The sequence below is a fragment of the Truncatella angustata genome (assembly GCF_020726525.1).
Source record: "Truncatella angustata strain MPI-SDFR-AT-0073 chromosome Unknown BKA67scaffold_4, whole genome shotgun sequence".
Taxonomy (NCBI): Eukaryota; Fungi; Ascomycota; class Sordariomycetes; order Amphisphaeriales; family Sporocadaceae; genus Truncatella; species Truncatella angustata.
Window position 1 is genome coordinate 2,375,191 of NW_025763384.1, and position 23,239 is coordinate 2,398,429.

General features: G+C 47.8%; 8 protein-coding genes across 8 annotated transcripts; 6 read left to right on the top strand and 2 right to left on the bottom strand.

Moving 5' to 3' along the window:
• Nucleotides 1-921: 921 nt before the first annotated feature.
• BKA67DRAFT_658732 (uncharacterized protein) lies at nt 922-2,450 on the top strand (the record flags this gene model as incomplete). The annotated part of the gene is made up of 3 exons (XM_046107327.1): nt 922-1,189; nt 1,259-1,419; nt 2,358-2,450. 3 exons carry the CDS (start codon nt 922-924, stop codon nt 2,448-2,450), a joined length of 522 nt encoding a protein of 173 aa, XP_045958703.1.
• Nucleotides 2,451-4,467: 2,017 nt separating this feature from the next.
• BKA67DRAFT_658733 (DNA polymerase) lies at nt 4,468-9,037 on the top strand (the record flags this gene model as incomplete). Its single annotated transcript, XM_046107328.1, has 4 exons — nt 4,468-4,762; nt 4,824-4,927; nt 4,979-7,240; nt 7,292-9,037. 4 exons carry the CDS (start codon nt 4,468-4,470, stop codon nt 9,035-9,037), a joined length of 4,407 nt encoding a protein of 1,468 aa, XP_045958704.1.
• Nucleotides 9,038-12,316: 3,279 nt separating this feature from the next.
• BKA67DRAFT_646163 (uncharacterized protein) lies at nt 12,317-12,958 on the top strand (the record flags this gene model as incomplete). Its single annotated transcript, XM_046105905.1, has 4 exons — nt 12,317-12,557; nt 12,607-12,735; nt 12,795-12,849; nt 12,909-12,958. Exons 1-4 carry the CDS (start codon nt 12,399-12,401, stop codon nt 12,956-12,958), a joined length of 393 nt encoding a protein of 130 aa, XP_045958705.1. The 5' UTR covers nt 12,317-12,398.
• A 464-nt stretch (nt 12,959-13,422) lies between these two features.
• BKA67DRAFT_658736 (uncharacterized protein) lies at nt 13,423-15,469 on the top strand (the record flags this gene model as incomplete). Its single annotated transcript, XM_046107329.1, has 2 exons — nt 13,423-13,771; nt 13,827-15,469. 2 exons carry the CDS (start codon nt 13,423-13,425, stop codon nt 15,467-15,469), a joined length of 1,992 nt encoding a protein of 663 aa, XP_045958706.1.
• Nucleotides 15,470-15,549: 80 nt separating this feature from the next.
• Nucleotides 15,550-16,179, bottom strand: BKA67DRAFT_565168 (uncharacterized protein). Its single transcript, XM_046102794.1, has one exon. It carries the CDS (start codon nt 15,890-15,892, stop codon nt 15,614-15,616), a length of 279 nt encoding a protein of 92 aa, XP_045958707.1. The 5' UTR covers nt 15,893-16,179; the 3' UTR covers nt 15,550-15,613.
• Nucleotides 16,180-16,656: 477 nt separating this feature from the next.
• Nucleotides 16,657-17,870, top strand: BKA67DRAFT_565169 (uncharacterized protein). Its single transcript, XM_046102795.1, has one exon. It carries the CDS (start codon nt 16,753-16,755, stop codon nt 17,704-17,706), a length of 954 nt encoding a protein of 317 aa, XP_045958708.1. The 5' UTR covers nt 16,657-16,752; the 3' UTR covers nt 17,707-17,870.
• Nucleotides 17,871-18,393: 523 nt separating this feature from the next.
• On the bottom strand, nt 18,394-20,773 carry BKA67DRAFT_604979 (uncharacterized protein). The gene is made up of 2 exons (XM_046105358.1): nt 20,180-20,773; nt 18,394-20,129 (listed from the first exon to the last, which is right to left on the bottom strand). Exons 1-2 carry the CDS (start codon nt 20,663-20,665, stop codon nt 18,456-18,458), a joined length of 2,160 nt encoding a protein of 719 aa, XP_045958709.1. The 5' UTR covers nt 20,666-20,773; the 3' UTR covers nt 18,394-18,455.
• A 345-nt stretch (nt 20,774-21,118) lies between these two features.
• Nucleotides 21,119-22,567, top strand: BKA67DRAFT_565173 (uncharacterized protein). The gene is made up of 3 exons (XM_046102796.1): nt 21,119-21,213; nt 21,343-21,906; nt 21,972-22,567. Exons 2-3 carry the CDS (start codon nt 21,538-21,540, stop codon nt 22,482-22,484), a joined length of 882 nt encoding a protein of 293 aa, XP_045958710.1. The 5' UTR covers nt 21,119-21,213; nt 21,343-21,537; the 3' UTR covers nt 22,485-22,567.
• Nucleotides 22,568-23,239: the final 672 nt, after the last annotated feature.

A 23,239-nucleotide genomic window follows, 5' to 3' on the forward strand; every position in this document is an offset into this window, starting at 1 on the left:
TGATACGCTATCCATCGTGTCCATAACTTCTTGGAAGCCGTTAGCTCGGAATTGGCAGCCAGGGAACGACGAAAAAACTAGTTGGGAAGCCAAGCAATTTACTGTTTCGGCTTCCTTCGCATTCGACAGCGTTGTGGTACACGTCATTTGCGGTCATTCTGTGCATAAAAATCACTAAGCGGATATCTGATCTTGCGATGTGTTCCATTGCAGGCGTGAATCTAGCACATCCTTGCCCAGCTCAGGGCCCAGAAGCGGCGTGGCACGTGCATATCTCAATTGCGGACGCCGGTCCGAAAAATGATTGCTCATGAATGGTCAGTAGATCTCATCTAGCTGCACAAATGCAAGGTCTATCTTAATCTGTTGGGCCATTCTCGCGGTCAAATCCGGCCTAGTCTCGAACCCCCTTTGTTCCAACGATTCGGCTCCGTCCATCACCACGCATGTGATCTGGACACCTAGCATTGAAACCAGGCTACCCAGAGAGAAGAAAACCTGTTCGGGAAAACCATGCACATTCAATGCAAGGAAGGGAGACACGGAAAAACCGTCGACACTAACATGCAGAATCTCCCCATCTTCAAGAATAATTATTCCAGCCTGACTGGTGGCTTGTTGGCCTCGGCCTGCGGAGGCTGCCTAGGTTAGTCGATTCAGGGTCCAAAAAGCCGGACAACCGTATCTGTGATTAGGGGAACAGATAAGTGGGCATCAAATCACACCCCGCTAGTGCACTGCGAGACATTTCTACATCGTACAGGAACAGTATGATGCCCCATATTTGATCCACAGGGACCATGAGCAGTTCGAGCGGTATGTAACACAGTTATTCAGGCTGGGCCATATTCTAGGTTAAAGGTATTAAGACCATCCTTTTCTAGCTGTGGGGTACAGTCCCCTAAGATTAGTTCAGCAACCATGGCTGCCGGGAACTTAACCGTTGAAATCCACGGTTCAAATGAGTCTAAATCGGAGTTCCGGACTCAGGACTCAGCACATGAAGAAGTCAACGCCGTTTCTACGCAAGGCGTCATGGAACCGTACTCTGTATATGACAAACGTCAGAAACGCATTCTCGCAGCCGTCCTAGGCGTGGCTAGTCTTGCTTCGCCACCCATAGCTTGCATATACTTGCCGCTGTTCCCGCTCCTTCAGACACAATACGTCTCTTCTGCTCAAACCATTTGTAAGTAGTAATCCATGCAATCATGCCGGCCTTTTCCCCTTCTTTTTTCCCCCGCTACTACCGCGGAAGCTCACCGCAGGCGCCTTGTTAGCCTTGCCGCATATGCTATCTTTACGCTGGGTAGTTTAGGTCTTGTCTTCAACGACATTGGTCCCGTATTGGGCGGTCTCATTACATGGTGTACGGGTAGCGCTGCGTGGGTGTTTGCAGCTTTGATGGTGCTTGCAACGGTAAGCATGCTGATGATCGCGTTATGCCTCCCTGAGACGGCACTGTCGGTAGTAAGGTGGGGCAGAGGAGAAGAGGTTGAGGAAAGTTGGAGTATGAAAATGGATGCTGCTTGGCCCGCAGTGGGGAGTAAATGTGAAGAGCCAAGAAGAAGCTAGTCCTAGGAGCGATGATGCAAATAGAGTAAGCCGGGGACCAAGGAGACTATTAACTATATCGAATCCACTTCGTAGGCTCTGCTTATGTATTATGAGGATAAAAATAAGTAAAATAAAAAATAAGTCACACGTATCGCCATATTTTATGTCCTACTGTTTACGATACCAAGGTCATCTACAGACGTAGATATAAATCAAGAAAGATGTTGGCCATTTCAAACCACGATCTACCTTTGGAAACAGACCTCCCCACCTCGAGCTGTTGCCCACTCCTCATGTGTCAGGAATCATTTCGTCCAGGGCTGTCAGGCATTCAAGCACACTGCTTAGGATTAGAGAGGATTATCCACTGAAATATTTCGGATTGAGATCGCTTACATGTCTCTGAACACCGGACTGCCAGCAATGGTGGCCGACACTCTTGCTTCAAAAGCGCTTACTTTTAGATTAGCTTTTGGAAATCCAAGTATACTGCCAAGGTCACGTACCGACGATATGATATATTCCTCAACATCGAAATTTTCTTCAGGTTAAGACTTTCCATTAATGCTAGTGTAGTTGCTTATATAAGGTCGAATAATGACCCCACGGCCCATTGACCAAACTCCAAGATCAACTAACAAAAGCAATTAGTAAGTGGGCAATGATTTTATGACCCTAGATAACTCGCATTTATTATGGCTGTACATAGAACAAGGATCAAATGTGATCGGAAAGCCTCCACTGCTTATGGTCACATGTAAACCGTGTCTATCGTTTGGTGCTAACGCCTTTTGATGCAGTTCGGCGAGTGCCTTGAGCAGAAACTTCGGCTCTTCACCTTCGTGATGTATGTCGATAACGCTGATGAGGAGGAACCAGGCACCAGGATCTGACCGGTATTTACCTCAGCCAATGGGCTCTGGAGAATACTGCAGCAGTGCCTTGTGAATGAACAAGAGAGACTTAAACTCGCAGCTGTAGGTAACTTGTCCCGCTCGACGAGCGGTGATCTCTATGAAGTAGGAGATAGGTTCACTACTCAGCTCATTCTGAATCTTTGCGATGCTCGACCACTGAATATTTCCATGCGATGCGATTGAGAGGATTTCTGTGCCAGGAGGTATCACTTTGGACATCACTAGTTATCGTAGAAGAAAAAGATGGGGAGTGGTCTTCACGATCTTTGACATTTTCATCTACCTCGTCAAGGAGATGACCTGGGATGATATGATCGCCTGTAGGATCGGCGAAGTCGTTAATGTTCCCGTCGACCAAAGGTGCGACTTCCTCCTCTGTTATGACCTTAACTCTCTTGCTGGACTTCCTTTTCGAGGTTCAGCTCCTCTAGCATGGTAGCCAGAGCCGACTGCGGTTTAATTGTTGGTAGGATAGTTGTGGCATAAGCTGATATATTATGTGAACCTATGAAAGACTTCACGAAAGAAAATAAGTGGTTGTGAGTACTTGAAACCTGAGAAATAGGAACTAATGGGATGCCTCAGATATCCACCTGGAGCAACCACTTTAGGTAACCGTCAGGAGAACAAAGGATAGTTCTGTTCCTCAGCCGCAACACCACACTCGATCAACATACCTACCTTTTGACCCCAATCGTGTTAAATGCACATCAGGAACCAAAACGGACGTTGCGAGAGGAACCTCGCCCTATAATGCTGTTCTGAGTTCACAGCGTCTCCCTGTCTGTCTTAAGGATGCAATGCGCCTGGTCTGGTCTGAACCGAAACCAGACTGGCTGACCTACACTCAGCTGCCTCGGCGCATCAGATCATTCCTACCAAGCTCCCAGATTCGGATCTGTAATTATCAGAACAATGTGGGCGGACGCAGGACGCCCAACTTGTCGCCAGTTTGCTTGTGACTTTGATCGCGACCTACGCTATGCATTATTTTTCTTCTGTTGATACAGTGTCGCCAAGGCAGAGTACGTTGTAATGAGAATTGCACCCACGACCCTGGACGATCTGACTTCAGGCTGCCGATGAAGGGTGTATAGAGTGGGGTTTTATATAGAGATCGCTCGTGGCACACTAGGTGTGTCCCACCGCCATGACGCCGTTGCTTCCTATGATCCAACAACAGAGGACGACGAAGTACGGATCCGTATCATCGACGCTGCCAATTTCTCAGTCGCTTGCACCTCGCTCATCGCGATTGATCTCAGCTCGTTTGCGTGGACTCAGTCGGACCTAGGCTGGGACTGCTATACATCAGGTCTCGTCGACAGCTCCGACAGCTTCGACAGCGTCAATAGCTGACGTACACGCCAAGGACGTCTCTGGCTTACTACTATTTATCGGTCTTCAAAGCAACATGCTACTTGTTTTGTTGGATGGTTGGAAGGAAGGCCAGTATCGGACAACTTCCAGCTCAGATACTGCTAGAAAATAATGCATGCAGTGTTCAACTTGTGTGTTTTACTTGATCCAATGTAATAGATATCCAGAAATACTTCAGTGATACGTAATAGGGCGGCTGCCATGTACTGGAAGACAAGAACGGCGCAAGCTGGAGGCGCTCATGTTGAACTTTCAACGGCTATAGCTATGGTGCAGACACCCCACCGATTTCCAACAAATGACTTTGGCCCACCCAGCAGGTCAGCCACTCAAACCTCACACTAAATTTCGTGTCATCACAGGGGTATCTCTTAGCGCGTCACGTCGAAAACGCGAAGTCGCGCCGCGTCTTTTCCCACTCTAACGTTAAAGAGGTTCGCGTAGGCGGGTGCCCTGCCCTCTCCCGAAGTAATTGTTGTTGTGACTTGCTCGTACCAATTCAATTCAATCAGTCTTGCTACAACCACCCACCCCTTTCTCGTCTAATTGGATCATGTCTGACACTTTGTAAAACATTCCTTGAATTCTTTCTGCCACCACAAACACAGACAGCATGTCCAAGGTTGCTGCCAGGAGGGCGAAGCTCGCCGAGCTTAAGGCAGCCAAAGCCTCGGGCAGGAAGATCTTCGACTCATACGAGGTCGAACAAGAAGCAGACCTCTACGAGGAGGTCGACGAGAATCAATACAAGAAGATTGTCAGAGACCGTCTCAACCAAGACGATTTCGTCGTCGATGACAATGGCGAAGGATATGCCGACGACGGACGCGAGGACTGGGACCGCGTCCAGCACTATGACAGCGACAGCGAAGACGACAGGGTGATTAGAGGTCCCAATGGCAAAGCTGGTATGGATGACATAACTCGAGAGATCCTCAGGCTAAGAGACGGCGTGCTAATGTTCAGCAGACAAGCGGAAGCGCGAGGAAGACAAGGCCAAGAGAGACGCCAACGACCGAGATATCAGCGAGTACTTCACCAAGGGTCGCACTGCACCTCAATCTAAACCCAAGGTGAGAAGCCCTGAATCCATACCTCGCCATAACCTTGCTGACGCGGAATAGGCTGTCAAAACAGAAGCAGATGACCAATTCTTGGCTGACCTGCTCGGCCAAGTCGACGCCAACATCCCCGCCCCGGTGTCTCGGGCCCCAAAGAAGATCACTCCAGAAAGGAGGAAAGCCCGTGCTCTATCCCCTGCCAGACAACCGGCAGCAAAGAAGGCCAGAGTTGCTGGCGCTCGATCCCCTTCGCCTGATATTTATGAAGACGAGGGCTTTGTCGCGTCAATGGACGACGACCTGCCACCACCACATACAGCAGCAGAAGTCCCCATGAGCGACGCCGAGCCCGCACCCTCATCGCCAACCGTAAAAGCTGCCGAACGGAAGATTGCTCAAGTTAAGATCGAGCCTGCCGACGACGAAGACGAAGACATGATGGAGGTCGCCCATGCTGCTACTATCAACACTGCCAGTGTCAATCTGTCTGCAGCTCGGCCTATTAGGAAGCTTGTCAAGCCGGATCCTTATCCTTCTCCTGCCAGCTCATCCCCAGTCAAGCCGGCCGACACTACGGTTGATTCGTCGTCCTGGAACGATCTCAACAACAAACTGAATGTCGTCAGTAGCTCACAAACTGAGTCTCGAGGAATTGGAAAGATCGACTACAAAGACGCCATCGAAGAGGACGGCAGCCTAAATTTTTTCTGGACTGACTACTCCGAAGTCAATGGCAGCTTGTGCTTGTTTGGCAAGGTCCTCAACAAGAAGACAAACTCACATGTCAGTTGCTTCGTCAAAGTCGACAATGTCTTACGGAAGCTATACTTCTTGCCTCGCGAATGCCGTCAGAGGAACGGTGTCGATACTGATGAAACAGTTGGTATGATGGACGTCTACACCGAGGTGGACGAAATCATGAACAGGATGAAGGTCAAGATGCACAAGATCAAGGCTTGCACGCGGAAATACGCCTTCGAATTGCCCAACATTCCCCGTGAGGGGCAATATCTCAAACTCCTCTACCCTTACAACAGTCCTCAGATCACCCCAGAGACTGTCGGCGAAACATTCTCTCATGTCTTTGGTAGCAACACCGCTCTCTTCGAGCAGTTCGTCTTATGGAAGAACATCAAGGGCCCCGGTTGGCTCAAGATTAAGGACGCTGATTTCGGAGCTCTCAAGAACGCCTCTCATGCCAAGCTTGAGGTTCTTGTCGATCACCCCAACATGGTCTCTTCCATGGCCGAGTCCGACAATCTCGATGCTCCTCCTCTGACCTTGATGAGTGTTGCCATGCGTACGACATTCAACGCCAAGTTGAATAAGCAGGAGATCCTCTCCATCAGCGCTCGCGTTTACGAGAATGTCTCTCTAAGCGAAACCACGCCAGCGGAGAAGCTCCCATGCAGGACGTTCACCTTGGTCCGACCAAATGGTGCAGCTTTTCCCATGGGCTTTGAGAAACTGGTACAAGGACGAAAGAATAAGGGCCTCATCAAGCTTATGAAGCAAGAGTCAGAGATCCTGTCTTTCTTCCTGGCCCAAGTTGATGTCGCTGATCCTGATGTCATAATGGGACATCAGCTCGAAGGTGTCGATTACAGCATCCTTCTGAACCGTCTTCATGAGAAGAAGACCCCTCAGTGGTCTCGTTTAGGCCGTCTCCGAAAGAGCACTTGGCCGGCGTCTATGGGCAAAGTTGGGGGTAACGTCTTTGCGGAACGTCAAGTCATGGCTGGTCGCCTGCTTTGTGATTTGGCAAACGATGCTGGAAAATCCGTCATGCTCAAGTGTCAATCTTGGAGTTTGACCGAGATGGTTAGCCTCTATCTTGGTGGCGAGAAGCGTAGAGACGTCGATAATGATGTGGCTCTAAAAACATGGGCCACTACGGCAAATGGTTTTATGGATTATATCACTCACATCGAGGCGGATACGCACTATATCGCTGCGCTTGCCTTGAGTACTCAGATGCTACCTCTGACCAAGGTCCTGACCAACCTCGCTGGTAATTCCTGGGCACGAACGCTGACTGGTACTCGTGCTGAGCGAAATGAGTACATTTTGCTTCATGAATTCCACCGCAACAAGTATATTTGCCCTGACAAGCAAGTCTTCAAGGGCAGGCCGAAGCCCGAAGATGAGAACGCCGAAGAGGCAGCAGACACCAAGAAGAAGGACAAATACAAGGGAGGTTTGGTCTTCGAGCCAGAGAAAGGACTGTATGACAAGTTCGTACTTGTCATGGACTTCAACTCTTTGTACCCTTCTATTATTCAAGAGTATAACATTTGTTTTACGACGGTTGACCGAGTGGGTCTGGTACGTTCATATCCTGAACTATCATACAACATCCGCTAACATGATTTACAGTCTGAGGAAGAAGATGCTGTTCCCGAAGTTCCCACAGTGCAAGAACAGGGTATTCTTCCCAAACTCATCGCTACACTCGTCAGTCGCCGAAAAGCGGTCAAGTCCAACATGAAGGACAAGAATGCCACCCCAGAGCAATTAGCAACATGGGATATCAAGCAGCTTGCGCTCAAGCTCACAGCCAACTCCATGTATGGTTGTCTGGGTTATACCAAGTCACGCTTTTACGCCCGGCCTCTTGCTGTTCTCACCACCTTCAAGGGTCGTGAGATTCTGCGAAGCACCAAGGATTTGGCCGAGTCCAATTCTCTCCAGGTCATTTACGGCGATACTGATTCAGTTATGATCAACGCGAATGTGGACTCTGTTGCAGATGCGCTCAAGGTTGGACGAGAGTTCAAGAAGGCTGTCAATGAACGATACCGCCTTCTGGAGATTGATATTGACAATGTCTTCCGGCGGATTTTATTACAGGCCAAGAAGAAGTACGCTGCCATTAACCTCGTTGAGGTTCCGGGTGGTAGGTGGGAGGAGAAGATGGAAGTCAAGGGTCTGGATATGAAGCGCAGAGAATATTGTGCCCTCTCCAAGGAGATTTCATCACGCATTCTTAACGATATTCTTTCAGGAGACGACACCGAAGTATCGATACAGCGCATTCATGAGTATCTTCGTGAGATCTCAGCAAAGATGCGCGAGGGTGCCGTTCCCGTCCAAAAGTACATCATCTTCACACAACTCGGAAAAGGTCCAAAGGAATATCCCAATGCCGACTCAATGCCACAAGTACAGGTTGCCCTCCGGGACATCGCACGTGGCAAGAATGTAAGAAAGGGAGATGTTATATCCTACGTCATCACTGGTGATAGCGGCTCTTCGGATTCCGTCGCCAAGCGTGCGTATATACCACAGGACGTGATGAAGGCAGACATGGGTTTGAAGGTTGATGTAGAGTGGTACATTGGCAAGCAGATTTTCCCTCCCGTCGAACGTCTTTGTGCCAACATCACCGGTACATCAACTGCACAGCTCGCTGAGCAGCTCGGTCTGGATATCCGTCGTTATGCTAGCAACAACTCATCGCATAACGGTAGTGGATCTCAAGACCTCGAAATCCACCCCCTTGAGTCCCAGATTCCCGACTCTATCCGATTCAGCGACTGCACGAGATTGCAGCTCCGCTGCAGGAAGTGTAAGACTTCAAACGTGTTTGAGGGTCTCCTTGGGTCATTGAAGTCCATCACTCCGACTGGCGTCACATGCAAGACCTGCTCTGCATCCATTTCTAATCTCAGCATCGTTGCTCAGGTTGAGACAGCGATTCGTAAGCAGACTGCCAAGTACTACGAAGGCTGGTTGGTATGTGATGACCCACAATGTGGCAACCGAACACGACAGATGTCCGTCAAGGGTGATCGCTGTTTAGGTCCCAACGGCCTAGGCAAAGGCTGTCTTGGCAAGATGAGGTACGAGTTTGGCGAGCGCGATGTGTACAACCAGCTCTGCTACTTCGCCAGCTTATGGGACGTAGAGAAGACCAAGACCAAGGTCAGCAGTGGCGAATCGGATATTGGTGACGAGAAGTTGACCGCTGCCGAGAAGGAAGAGGCCATGGCTCTGGCGTTGCACAATATGGCGCGTTTTGGAACTGTCCAGGCTGTTGTTGAAAAGTATCTGGATAAGTGTGGGCGCAGATGGGTAGCCATGGATACTTTGTTTGGCAAGTTGGGTTTTATTGCTTCATGATAAAACAACTTGGACTATTCAAGGTTCAAAGGCAAGGAGTTCGGAGTCAAGATATGGGAACGATATAAGTTAGGGCTTTTGTTCTTCGTTAATTAGGCATTGAGTGATGGATTATGAGCTTGTCTGGGTTTCCGCATTGCAATCATGGCGCTTGGTATTTGATAGGCGAGCAATATATTCGTTGCATTTTGTGTTATAACATATATTTGAACTGTACAAAGCAAGGCGAAAGTTGAATATTACTTTGTGAAAAATGCAATTTTTCTACGTCTATTCACAACTGACAATCACGTCGGGAGACCACGTTATAACGGGGAACTATCGTATTGGCTTGATAAAGATCTTTTGTATTTCAAGACAATACTGTTCTTGGGTATTCTCAAACTAGAGTGTTTCCTCCAGCTAGCTTTATTACCGTCTTCTTAATAGAGCTTTTGGTATCAATAGTTACCCGCTCAATGCTCTATCGCGCCTCAAATGCTCCGTTTAATGTCCACAAACATAAGCAGCTTGCTGCGGTTACTGCGGCCTGGGCAGCCGCTTAAAATTCGGTGTATGTAAAGATGTCAAAGACAACAGCGAAAATCTGTGCTTTCCGAAGTGTTATTCGACAGGATGATGTGACCGACTGCGAAGGACTGCACGATAATTATCATTGTCATGTATATACCTTGATATTCAAGTGACTTTGAAACTTGACATAATTCAGCTTCAGCGTGCGTTGTGCTTGATTGCTCACAGGAGAGAAACCACAGTCTTGATAGAGGAAAAAGCGATCTCGCAATGATCTCTACTTTTGACAGAAATAGAACTCAGGTGGAGCTTTGGAAAGTTTCTCCTCGTGTCTCTCTCTGAAGATTGAGTTACAGTCGTTTTACAATCGACAGAGCGCTGCCAAGTAGCGAGCGAGGCTCTCAGTCAAGTACGACTTTCTAGCTATTGTAAAGAGATGGCTACTTGAGTCTTCTGCTATTAGGTAATTGAGTATAATGAACGAAAAGGGACATGAAGTATGGTTGGAGAAGAAGGGACGGCCGACATACCGGCCTATCTATTACTGGAGGCGTATAGTGAACGCCTCCAAGGTAGGGACTAGTCGTATCTATGGCCTCCAGGCCCACGGACTTGTGACGCCAATGATACACACCGTATCGAGAGCGTAGTGCGGTAATAGAACCAGTCGAGTAGATTGCCAACATCTCTTCAGTCAGATTGCTGCATTGCCCCAAAACTTACTCTCTTGGCCTCCGACTTTTCGCATCACCTGTCGGCGCTTTATCCAGAGAGATTTAGGAGATATCCTGTCACGTTTCGGAGGAATCGAGGACTAATCAAGACTGCTCAAATGATAAAGTATATCAAAGCCGACTTAATTCCTGGTTTTGGACCAAACAAATAAAATAAACAAAAGCTTTTTATATCTTAATGTTTTGATTGGTTACTCTAGCCATTGTGGTGGCACGCCTTGACTAATATCACATCACATCTCTATGTATAACTTATCGAAGTCCGTCCCCTCGCAAAACCAAACTCATTTTATAAGTGAGATCTGTATCCGTATCTCCTTTCAATCTATTCCTGGAAACCGGCCTGATAGTTGCACCAATCATTTCGTGTCCAGTCAGTCAAGCCGTACGACCAGGTCCTTTTCGACTCCTCTCCGTCCATGTCATTGGCGTTGCCACCCTGATTGTTGCCGCACTGGCTCTGGATTTGACCGAGAGCCCACGTCAAGGAGTTCGGGTTCCATTTCGCGGCATCCCTCCACCTGCAGAAGAAAACCACGGCTTCACCAGACTTGGCCCATATGGTCTGATTGCAGTTTGAGTCTTGGGCACTACAGTCTATACGTAGTTGGTGTTGGTCAGCTCGTCTAGTCTCCGTGCCGACGTGAAAATAGAGATATACTTACACAGTAGAAGCGCATCTCGCGCTGCTGCGCCGTCGTCAGGGGTGACAGCAACGTGGTCGTCACAGCCGAAATTGTTACCACGCGCAGCGAGCTGAGAATGAACTTCATGAAGACCGCGCTTGTCCACATTGGCCACCTTGCCGCTTGCGGTGTAGACGCCATCTTTGGAATGGTCGACCTCCGCGCGCTTGCCCAAGCTGCTGACCTTGCCACCTGCGGTGTACACACCGTCTTTGGAATGGTCGACGTCTGCGCGTTTCATCACGGCGGCGGAAAAGACACCTGAGGCTAGAGCCGCGAGAGTGACGAGGATTGAGGAACGCATATTGTTGGTTATGAATATGTTATATCGGGCTGGTCAAGCTTTGAGTTGATCAGATATAGTATGCTAAGTATTTGTATATAGATGATAATGAGATCGATGTGAATACGAATTTATAGGGAAATGATGGTTTGAGATGATTAGAATCCAGGTGAAGGAGAGAGGGAAAGCTGTTTTTATATCCAATCGAGCTATCCCTAAGAACAATTCCCAGCCCCAATCTATCTCAACGTTATCGTAACTGTGTTAGTACATTTGAACTTAGCGACCATCTCAAATTCTATGTTAAGCCGTAGGACCGCGATCTGCCATTCAAGATCCTACTCCCTCCTCGCCGCATAATGATAAATCAGTTGAGTCAGAAAGTATGACGGAAGTTTTGACCAAAGTAAACAGAAGATCAACAGCCTTGCACTGCCATGCTGCTAGGTTCAAGGTTCCAGTAATACCGATATTGAAGCTCAATGACTGATTTCTCTGTGGATTATGATCAGGAAGACGTTGCGGAGCCTGGTGTTTGGGGCGTGGTGAGGCCCAAGAACTTCCAGGTTACTCGATAATGCCAAGCCGAGTTTGCATATTTGGAAGAAATCCTTTATCCTCGTGGCTGTGATATTCTTTAGCGCTCCATCAGGAGATTTATATGATATGATGAGGATCCATAATCATGATTATGGCAATTGGGAGCAGCAAACCCATCGATATTCTAGTCAGGTCGGTGAGGTCATAGAGTTAATTTTCAATGATCTACACGGAAGAGTTATTTTTGGTATAAATGTCCCTTGGAAGATGTTCCGTGATGATGCTGCGTCATATGATATTATGAAATCTGCCATACAGCTGAGATTGGTGGTGGGGTGTTAGGGTGCTGAGCCGCAGCCATCTACTGACATGAATACATACGCTGATGCAGATCTGTCTTTGTGTTCCAAACGGTACCAAGGTACCAATGACTTGGGCAATTCAGTATAGAAGCCTTGGAGCGGCCGTGATATAAAAAAGATGCTTTGCTTCTCTGGTCGATTTTTTCACAATACCAGAGCTTTTAATCTTCACAACCTTTCGAATAATCTCACCGAATCTTCAATTCATATTTGTACTAAAACCTTACCGCATTTACATACACAATGAAGTTTTTGCACGTAATTTGCATTGCTTCCGGCGTTGTTACAGGCGCCTATTGCGCGGCTATCGTACCCGTCCCCGGCACCACCCCCGAGAACGCCTCCATCGAGCGATCGTTTGGTGAAACAGACGAGCTTAACAAGCGTACAGTCTGGGGCGGAGTAAGACATTTAGCAACATGACGAAGGCAATGATGTTGACTTGCTCTAGAAATGCTATTTTAATAGCGACCGTCCGGGCTCTTACTGCCGCGTCGTTGTAACACAGACGAATGCTGATGGTACCGTGACAAACACAAATGTTAAGAGGCAGTGCGCCGAAGGTGTTCCGAGCCACCCGGTATGCATGATATGCACATCTTCATCTAAACTAGGGGAAGTGGGCTAACGTGTATAAAGTGTACTGCAACAGGAAATGGCTGTTCCTGGTCGGACCTGGCGACGCAGGCTGTGTGTACGTAACTGGTCATGAGCAGTGTGCAGAACGAGTATGGTAGAATGAACCTTGTGCAGGCTGTTTAGAATGGAAGAAGAGTGTTAGTGGTCCCTTTTTTAGTAGATAAAAAAACGTTCTTTACCTGTATTACTTCCATCGTCCCCAACCGAAACGCTTTTGAGCCAATGTTACCATAAACGACATGCGACCTTATAGAATGATACCGAACTATCTCATATCCCTGGGCAGATATAGTTCAGTGTTCCAGATACTATATCCTAGCGGCACGTTTTAGCGGCCTAAGCGACGTTAGCGGTGCTACCTTGGTGAGAAATTAGCGGGCTTCCACTGGCGTTGATCCTTAGCGCCACTGTCAACGAGCTTAGCGTTGCAATGGCCCCGATGGATAGCCACCCACCCTACTAAACTTCTTAGAAGTGGCTAATTTGTTGAAGGGACAGAACGGCTATAAAGTGGAGTTCTTCTCCTGGCGCTTTATATCGAGGACATAGATTTGTCTCACAGCATTACTCCTACTACACACTACTATTTCAACTTCTTGCAACGTCCGCTCTAAAACTCTTAACAATAATGGCAAATCTCCAGCATTCAGCAATATCTAACGCCGCGTCGACCCTGTGCCAAGCTTGTCGTGGCATATTTGGGGGGAAGGACAAGCCCTTGGCACTAACTGTTGGTGACCTCGCTCTTGTTGCACCGCCGGGATCACACCACCAGACTGTGCAAAGCTTCCAAAGTTCTGTGGCCTCTGGCTGCTTCATTTGCTCGATTGTCAAGGCAGATTTTCCAAAGGAAGTCGGCAGTGATAGCGAGCCAGCCACCATCTCTCGTATATACAAAGTCCCTACCGGATACCAGATCCTCATCATCGTTCTGGCGAAGAATCGGCGCACCGCAATCTACTTGAATACTGCCGAATGTTTGTCTGAAAATACAACTGGTATAATAAATTTTGATGCTAACTATAGTTCTAGTCAACAGAACCCCAACGACTAACGTTCCAAATTATTTACAAGACAGTTTGGTCCATGGGTGGATCTCAAATTGCTGCGGCGACGCCGAGCGTCATGCGTTATGCCATCGTCGCCGTGTTGTTAGCCAGAAGATAAAGCACCGACCGAAACTTCTCCTACACGTCAGAGAGGAGAACAACATGACGATGTTCCAGATTTTGGATATAACAACAAATCAGCTCCATATTCCATATGCGACTATAAGTCAGCATCCGGAAGTGGAAGAAACTGTTCCAGGTTCAAAGATCGAGGAAAACTCTTTCTCCCACAGCGTCGAGGTTCTGACTCGAGGCTTGCAAGATGCTATCCACATCGCATTGGCTGCAGGTTTATCCCATGTCTGGGTCTCGTCGCTTTGTTCTAGTTCGGCAGACAGCCATAGACACCGCGGTGACGTCTATGCTTCGGCTGTGTTCAATATAGCCATGCTGGACTCCACCCCTCAGACGAGCCGGCCCCTCTTTCCGGCCTCAAAACAGTGTCAAGTCCCTATTGTTAACCCTGGCTGGTCCCCCAAGGACTGCTTGATGGTTTATTCCCAGGAGTCCTTTTCCGATTTGGTAAGAAGCTCTAATCTGTGGACCAGCGCCTCTTTTCATCAGGACTTTCTCCTGGCGCCAGCTACGATTTTCTGTTGCGAGCAACAGCTCTGGTTCCAATGTCTCGAGGGAACTGTGCATAGTTCTTGGCTCCCCACCGGCCCCAGTGATGGCCTCGTGTCACCGCTCTGTCTGACTCGACCACATGGTCTTGATCCAAAATCTTTGGACTTTGCCGTGGCTGCTGACAAGTTTGACACGCGCCTGGCGGCTTTCTGGACCGCTGTTGTGGCAGAACTTTCGGCGGCAGTTGCAAACAATATCGTAGCGCGAACTGAAATCACCGACGTGATAGCAACGAAGACAAAAGAGCTCGAAGCTCCCTCTGCACCAGAATTCCACTTAGTATCCTGCGCACATGGTGTTTGGTCTCGCATGATTACCTATCAACTAGCATGGAATTCGAAACAGACATCATCCAGATCTTTAATGTGCACTCCAAAAGCAGCCTTCGAGTGTCTTCCCAGTTGGTCTTGGCTCAGCGTTCCCGGCGCTGTAGAGTTCAATTTTCTGACCTCTACACCTGGCCTGCAGACAACAAATATTTGGGAGGATATTGCACCTCCGCTAGCCACAGTCACGTTCGCAGAGCCCGAGACGCCCGAATGCCTACCCAGCAAGCTCCTGGTGCACGGCAGGTTATTCAGGGCGATTCCTGAGTTCCCTTATACATCTCAAAACAATCACCAATACTGCCCTACGGTTGTTGATTCAATTGGCAAAGCATATGTAATGTGGGACCGCATCGAAGAGTTTCAAAAAGCGACAGATACCGGACGTAGGAATTTCTACGTGGTATGGCCAATTTTCGTTGTTATTGACAAGCCATCGTCTACGCTAGAAGCCAAAGGCCTCTTGTTACGACAGACCACGACGAAGGACGCATATGTTCGATGCGGGTCGTTTAGCTATGACCAACTTAGTGACGGGCCTGTTGCGAGTGAAGCTTTGGAGGAAATGGTGAGGGGTGATAAAAAGGCGTTTGATCATTTCGTTATACAGTGATATTTCAGATACATGTCACTCATTGGTATGGCTGCCAAGTGTTGAAAGACCAATTTAGTACCATGATATTGTTCCGAGCAACTAGAATTTGTTGGTCAGACCTATGCATTTGTATGTAAAAGATTCAAATATCGAACGGTCATCCTATCCGATGACTCTTCTGGTGTATGCCCACACATCATCTCCCCAATTGCAATGCGGGATCGCTACGGCAGTGATAGCTCCAGCCTCGAGTGCGGCAGGAGCGCATCGCCATATATCATGGGTTTCTGATCCAATCAACTGACAAAGGGAATATGCCGCAATCGAACTCGAGATGATAAGGACTGCCGTAAGACCGATAGCTTCCTCGGGTGAATCGTAAGCGAAAGCTTGCGTGACCATGGCCAACATAAAAAGTCCCAACTGCTGAGGGCTCTTCATTGCGTACTGACTGAGAAATGGGGCGGATCGTAGAACAGGGCCAAAAGGGAAGGATGTGCTGTGCTAGAGAATGGTAGATAGAAGGGAATCGGATCGTTATTGATACCTTGCAGCTCAGGCTCTAACAATGGTGTGGAGAATGGAGAGAAACGATCAAAGTCTTTCATTGCAGTAGTCAAAGTTAAGGTAATCAGCGTCTACAGGACACGTGTTGAATCTGTCATGTGTTCCTCTACGCGCTCATTTGTACCGCAATTTTAAGTACAGCGGCAATGGATAACATGATATTTGCTGATCCTGTGGAGCCATATGCTGGACACGAAACGCTGCGCCTACGCCAGCTAAAATAGCTGATTTATCATATCATGTAGACAATCCTAATGATGACATCATGATAGATGGTAATGTTATCATCCTGGTGCAATTCATATCATGAGTGGGTTATGTTGGCTATTTTAAGTAGCATTATGTAGTGATCATATGTTTTCCTTTCTGAATGTTGGAGCCTCACTCGGTTATTCATAGTATTATATGAAGATCTCCAATACGCATAGCATCCTGCAACATGTGCACTGCCAGAGGCGCAATTGAGTCCACGATCCACGCTCACGTAGTTCCAAGAACACAAAAATAGAATGAGGACAATTCACTATTTCCATGGTCTACTGTCATCCTAACCTTAATATAAGCTAAATGTTATAAATACGATATGAGCTTTCTTGCTATACCTAGATATCGGATGAATCCATGCATCACCAGTGTGCCTTAACCACATCAATTGTAACTCTTAGCCTCTTCATCTTGTCCATTGAAACCCCATCAAGCTACCACGAAAGATCCTTCAAAATCAAGTTTTTGCCATGAGAACACATACCGTAATCCCAGTACTAGCCCTCCTAGAGATAGGAAGCGCTTACTCCATCGGTATAAACAGTCGCAATGAGTTGGCGATGCCCCAAACTAGTGCAATAGCGCTCAGAGCCAAGGCCGACCTTGCCGTCCATGAGCGCCAGGATGTGTCATTGAACATTGACTGCAATAAAATGGTCGATCAACTTGTAGGGTTCATCTCCCAATATCCGGAATACTCTGCAAGAGTCCTCGGTATCGCCTCTGGTACCACCATAGCCTATAATGTCTGTCGACTCATGGATGGACAAAAATGCGTCAATGTTGCCGGCACCGTCGGGGGCACTCTTTCATTTGCTGTCTTTTACGGGATGATGGTGCAGAATCCCAAAGACAAAGGCGCTCAGGCCGTGAATACTTCAAGACGTCGAAGTCGACCCGGTCAAGACGCAGGCTACGGTGCTTGGCTCAGATCTCAGCTTGAGAGCCATATTGCCGCACGCAACATGACTTTCGGATCCATTTCGGAAGTGGCTACTTTGGACGCGCGAGACCTGGCTGAGCCAGCAAGCTACAGTCTAGTCATAAGAGGTCTGACAGACTCCGGCAATGATGACGAGGTAGCTGATCACCATCTGACACTACGCGAAGACGGGGCCGGTTCGATCAAGATTCTACCGCCCAGAGATACCGACGACTCAGATTTGGTAAAGCGAACGAGCGGTTCTGGTTTTAAAATCACCTGGGCAGTGAGCAATAGGGGAGATGGGTTGCCTGAATCCAATGGGTACAAGTTCTTAGCCACCCAGGCTGCGAACGATTGGGCGAGGCGAGCAGATACTCAGGACATGGGGGATTATGTCGGGAAATTCGAGTTCGGCGAGCCTGGTACACTGGTATTTCGCATTATTCCTGAGCTCGCCGGATTCGGCCAAGATTATGAAGACCCGACAAAGTGTAATTGATGAGGTAGACGGCTTTGAGAATATTTAAAAAGAAGTTATGAGCAGCATAACATCAAAACCAGTCAAAATGGAGCTAAGAGGTGGCCAGTGTGACGATCTTGACCATAATCAAAGACAAGAGGCTTATATATAGGTCCGGTGATTGATGCAAGAAAAGGTCCCCGGCAAAATTTCTTTAGATTCACACAAAAATTATGGTTTCCTTGGTCCAAATAGAATACCTGCGCGTTTTTGTTGACCTATGAATGTCAACGCGGCATGACAAGTAGAGAGATATTGGAAGAGAGCATCCAGACATGATCTCGAGCATGGCGGACAACGCGACGCACATCACGCACATGGGAAGTATGCCGAGGAGGAGAAGATTAAACTATCCAATTGACCCCAGATGGCCTGGGTCGCAACAGCCATTCTACATATTGCCTTGGTCTGATTACATAACCCGCCGTAATAGGCTGTTATCAAACTTCACTCTTAACGGTCATCCCTCCTGTAAACACCAACCCGGATGTCCACACAAGATCGACTGTATTACAATATTAAAAGTTCATTCGTGGATTGATCATTTTCCTACCTTCTCCTCTACTCCAGGGACTTGATGGTGGACGTTGTATTTCTAGTTTCCCATTGAATCGACCTGGAGGACTGATAAATGGTTCACGTAGTACCGTCCTGGAAAGCATGTGTGAATAAGATAAGTAAATTACCCTACTAACAAAGCGAGTAATATCTTAGAAGAACATTTAAGCCTACATCCAATTGGATGCGCTGGGCGATGGAATACCTAGATTGTTCTCCTGCGGTATATCAAACAAATCCGCCTCCCAACCAGGCAAGAAGAGCTCTGGAAATGGACCCAAGAAGCCCATGCCTGACGGGGTTTTAATGTTGACAGTGTCCATCATTCCTGATTCATCTGTACCTGTAGTGACTACCATTGAGCTAAAATTTAGCGAACTTGGAAGGTTAGAATCTATGGCTGGCTGCATGAAGATAATGTCACCAGGGGAACTGATGTTGAGTCCCTCGGCTTTCCTTGGGTTCAGGTTCTGTACCTCGCGGACATATCGTGCCTTCGCCATCAAGCGTTTGATAGGTCGTGATAAAGTGCCTACGTTCTCGCCATCCTTTAGGTTAAATTCATCATAAACCGTACATACGCATTGCCACGCACGATCGCAGAGAGGGCTTGGAGGCCGTGACGAAATCTCAGACAGAACGAGCGCAATAGCGTGCCACTGAACGTGCGACTTGGAATGCCAGGTCCATCGTGCGAGATTCCTGTCTGTGAGGAGAAGGTAGGACAGCTCGAGGACCTCAATACTGGTTGAGAAGAGTTGATCACGTAGATCGGTATCAACAGCAGCTGGGCTGCTACGGCCCAAGGGAAAATGTATAACGAGCCACGATCGTGCTATGATCAGCCGGGCAACGGTGGAGCTCAGTGTTTGGAATGGGACATTTGCATCACAGTGCCGCAAGTAGAGCTGCAAGCTACTCCGCAGCTCTTCTACGAGAGCTCGTTTATCCTCTAGGCTGATCGTGTCGACTGGCCGCCCTGGAAAGCGAGCTGACGGCGGCATGTGATGGATCTTTCTGGTGATACGGTCGGCCTCGCAACGGATGAGGCTAAATGTCATCTCGCACGCCTCATCCCTTTCTGGAGGAGCTTTTGTCATTTCCGGTGTCAAATCGAGATCGTTTATGTGTAAAGGTAATCGTGTATCGAATACAAACTCGTGCACGATGGTCTCGTAGCCGTGGTACTCAGAGGACTGGTTATCAAGGAGGCAGATCTGGTACCACAGTCGCCTACGTAGCTCTATTTCCAGTGGCCTCAATCCGAAGGCCATCCCATCGCGATGTAAACCCATAGATTGTGCTATATGGAAAACCAGAGAAGTCAGGGACCAGGCCGTCCGGCTGTCGTCTTCGTGGCGGAGAACTGAGAGATACAACACAACCGCTTGGAGGAGAATGATACTCTGAGTATTTAGTAGGTTGGCACGAGCTATAGCCTGCTCAACTGCAAACCGGTATTTAGCTAACAACGCTTTGCGAGTAGTATTGAAGAGCGCGACGCAAACTTCCTGATCAATGCTGATAAACGCGGAGTAATAGATAGAGAACACCAAGGCCTCGGTGTTTCTGTCCACGGTATCCAACGATGCAATGGCGTCCCAGTAGATATGATTCGTAGTCGGCATGTGGAAAATATGGACCAACGGCAATACGTTGTCGGTAAATATACGAAGAAGTGCGACGGACTGAGACAGGGGCAAATGGAAGGACTCCAGTGAATATGTCAAGGCTCGAAAGCCAAAGATTGCGGCGTTTGGGCCTAGTATGCCAGTGGAACCTCCGGTTTTGTAACTCTCGCCTTGGGGCTCAGGTTCAGCCAGCATATTATGCAGCTCTTCGATCTGGTGGAATTAGTTCAAGCCCCAGTTCCAATCTGGTGTGGATGAAATACCTCGCTACTTAGGTTTGCCCATAGAATGTTGCTGATATAATAGCTTCTCGTTTCGTCAATGACCAGCCTCCCAAGATGCTGATCAAGCGTAGTCAAGTCACTGGTTTCACTCGTATGGTTTAATTCAGCAACGAATGGTACTGTATCCTGACGCAGCGGTATACCCTGTTCGGTTGGTGAAGACGTGTCGCGATCAAGACTAGGCGTCACAATGCCCTGATTCTCCAAGCGTCGCATAAGGCCCTCGAGTCGTGACAAGGACTCAATCAGTTCCTTGCCGTTAGCACGACCAAGTCGCTTTGCACTGCGGCCCTTACCAGCCGGAAAAGTGCATTCAGAGGGCTGGCCAGCTCGCAAGCAACTGGAGCATGGCTGCTGTCGGTCGCACTTTGCCTTTCGGCCACGACAGTACGTGCAACTGCGTAGTCGCGGAATATTCCCCGGAACATTCCCCACCTCTCCTCTGTCGCCACTGTTGCTGAGCATCGATTTCGTGTGAATTTATTTAACGTAAATGGTGAATAAGGACCGCTATGGTGTTGATGCCTCGGATGATGGCTGATGAGCAGTTGATAGTGTCAGATACCGACAAGTGCGCTGAAATTCGACCGCATAAGACCGCATAAGCTTATGCGACCCCGAGCTCCGACTACCTCCACTTCAAGCCGGCACCAGGTAGACAGATGCGCGCTTTTCACCATCAGGAGCCAGACAGGCATGGGCATAATTTGATATAAACTGATTTGTGTGGGCTTTCCGTCATGACTCTAAATCGAGCCCATACTGGAAGACCGATCGCACTAGTATTCGTGCGATTAGGCATTAAATATGCTCTTTTTGAGGCATGCTATAGTTTGGCGCTTGAATCTAGGTGCGAACGTCGGTTTATTGCCGAGTGGACTGCATGTACTAGATCAGCTTGGCCTGCTTCAGCAGATTGAAAAGAACACCATTCTAATAGAAACTTGGAAACATATGAATCAAGATGGAGAAGTCATCACTACTGTCAATGCTCTAGGTCATTATCCCTCTAAGTGCGTAATTTGTCGCAAGTTCTTTTGCCAGAGGCTTCCGCCGTATTTTTCAAGCTAACTCATACCGACCTTATGACTACTTGAATCTACCATCGGGAGAATGGGACGATAACTAACTGATAGTGTCAGAACCGATTACGAGGCTCTGTTTCTTGAACGCAGCAAGCTACTCCAAATTATGTCTGACCGCCTGCGCGGCGACGGGCTCATCAGAACCTTCACCCGGGTGACTCATCAGAGCCCGAGCGAGATGACCGCAGACCAGTATATGTGGACAGTAGACAGAATGTGAATGAGCAAAGGCTAATACATTGTATTATAGACATGGGTGCCCGCTTCGCTTGCGTCTACGGGGTATTCCCCCCTACTCCAGGGATCGAAGCAGGGGAGTGTTTCTCGGTGTACCGTAAAGAAACTGCCATCCTGGGCTTTACCGGGAGAGATGGTATTCTCTTTTGGTTCGTCTTCGAGCATCTGGGGCGAACGGTGCATTTGTCTGAGGTTCCACGATATACAAATGCAGATATCCACGATTCGTGCAAACCGGTAGGACACTTGAAAATTTCTACTGACGTAACCTTTCAAGATGTTTATGACAAGAGGGAAATCACTATGGAATTTGTTCTAGAAGAGGGCGTCGCCAAAGTATGGCACACAAAACGTACCGTAATTGTCGGTGATGCTGCACACAAGGTATGTCAGAACTCCATCTCTTCCCTCCAGACTACTTAGTGCTTTTATTGATCACCTGCTCCTAGATGGTACCAAATACAGCTATGGGGGCTAACCAGGCCATGGAATCATTTGGCTTGGTGAATGAACTATGTAGGGCTTTCAAGCAATCGCCACATGGAAAGCCAACTAGCGAAGCTTTGAATTTGGCATGGGCCAACGGGTTGACAAAAAAGGTGCCGCACCCCTACAGTGACAGTAGTCAGTCTTGTGTAGAGGGGTGCGGCACTTTTTCTGGCAACAGCCTTGTGGGCCAATTACCGCAATCGCGAATACCACGCACGACAGAAATCCAAAAACGGGCCAGTATGACCTGTCGAGCGCAACTACGCCACGAAGGTCCAGCGGCGGTCCAACCACAGGAGTTGCCAACTCTGACGGATGCAGATTGGCTTTTTCGGGGTTTCATGGGGCTTTCAGACGCACAAATATTCGAAGGTATTCCGCTGTCAAACCAGGGGGTAGTTCTACAGCGAGGCAATGAACAGTTTCAAGCAAAGATTACGAGAACGGAAGAATGGTTCCTTGGAGTGCTCTGATACAAAAATAGTAGGGTTGGGACATACGTAAGAAACCACCTAAGTATTGTGGTAGAAAGAACAGCTGCTTAGTTTCATACCCATAACTCTAAATTTTTTTCATGGAGCTTGTCAAGGTCCAGCGCTTCGGGCACCGTCTGAATGTCTGAATTAATATGTAAGTAAGAATCCCGTATTCGGTGGACAACATGAACTGTCAGGGTAAAGATATTGAGAACAAACAGCAGCTAGATAGGTTTGGATCAATCATAATACTTCAATTAAACTGGCTTTATTGAAGTTACCTCAATAAGTTATATACAGGGTATATGTACGCTATAAAAACAAAGAAAGGTTCTCAATAGCTTTAAATAGTTCACTCTATAGCAAAATATCGTTCAAGTATCCAAAGCCCATAAGTTTCGAACATGACGTCTTTGAGCTAGGATAGCAAATCCGACGAAGGCTGAGAATGGCAAATAGAAAATAATAGACTGTCTACTATAGAAGCTTAGTTGGATCTATGGTTTAGTCATTATGTGTTAGAGTTTATCTAGTATCGGATTGCAATAGGGTATATAAGGGCTGGAATCTTCCATATATGATAGAGAGTAGGGCTCAGCGCGTCAATACTAGCACCCTAGCACTCCCTTGCAACACCAGCGTCTGACATTATGTTTGACTAAACTCCGAGATAATTGGAATCATGGTTTCAGGTTTTATAGTCTGAAAAAAACTTTTGGATAATACCTAAAGGCGCGTAAATGCTCCAATAA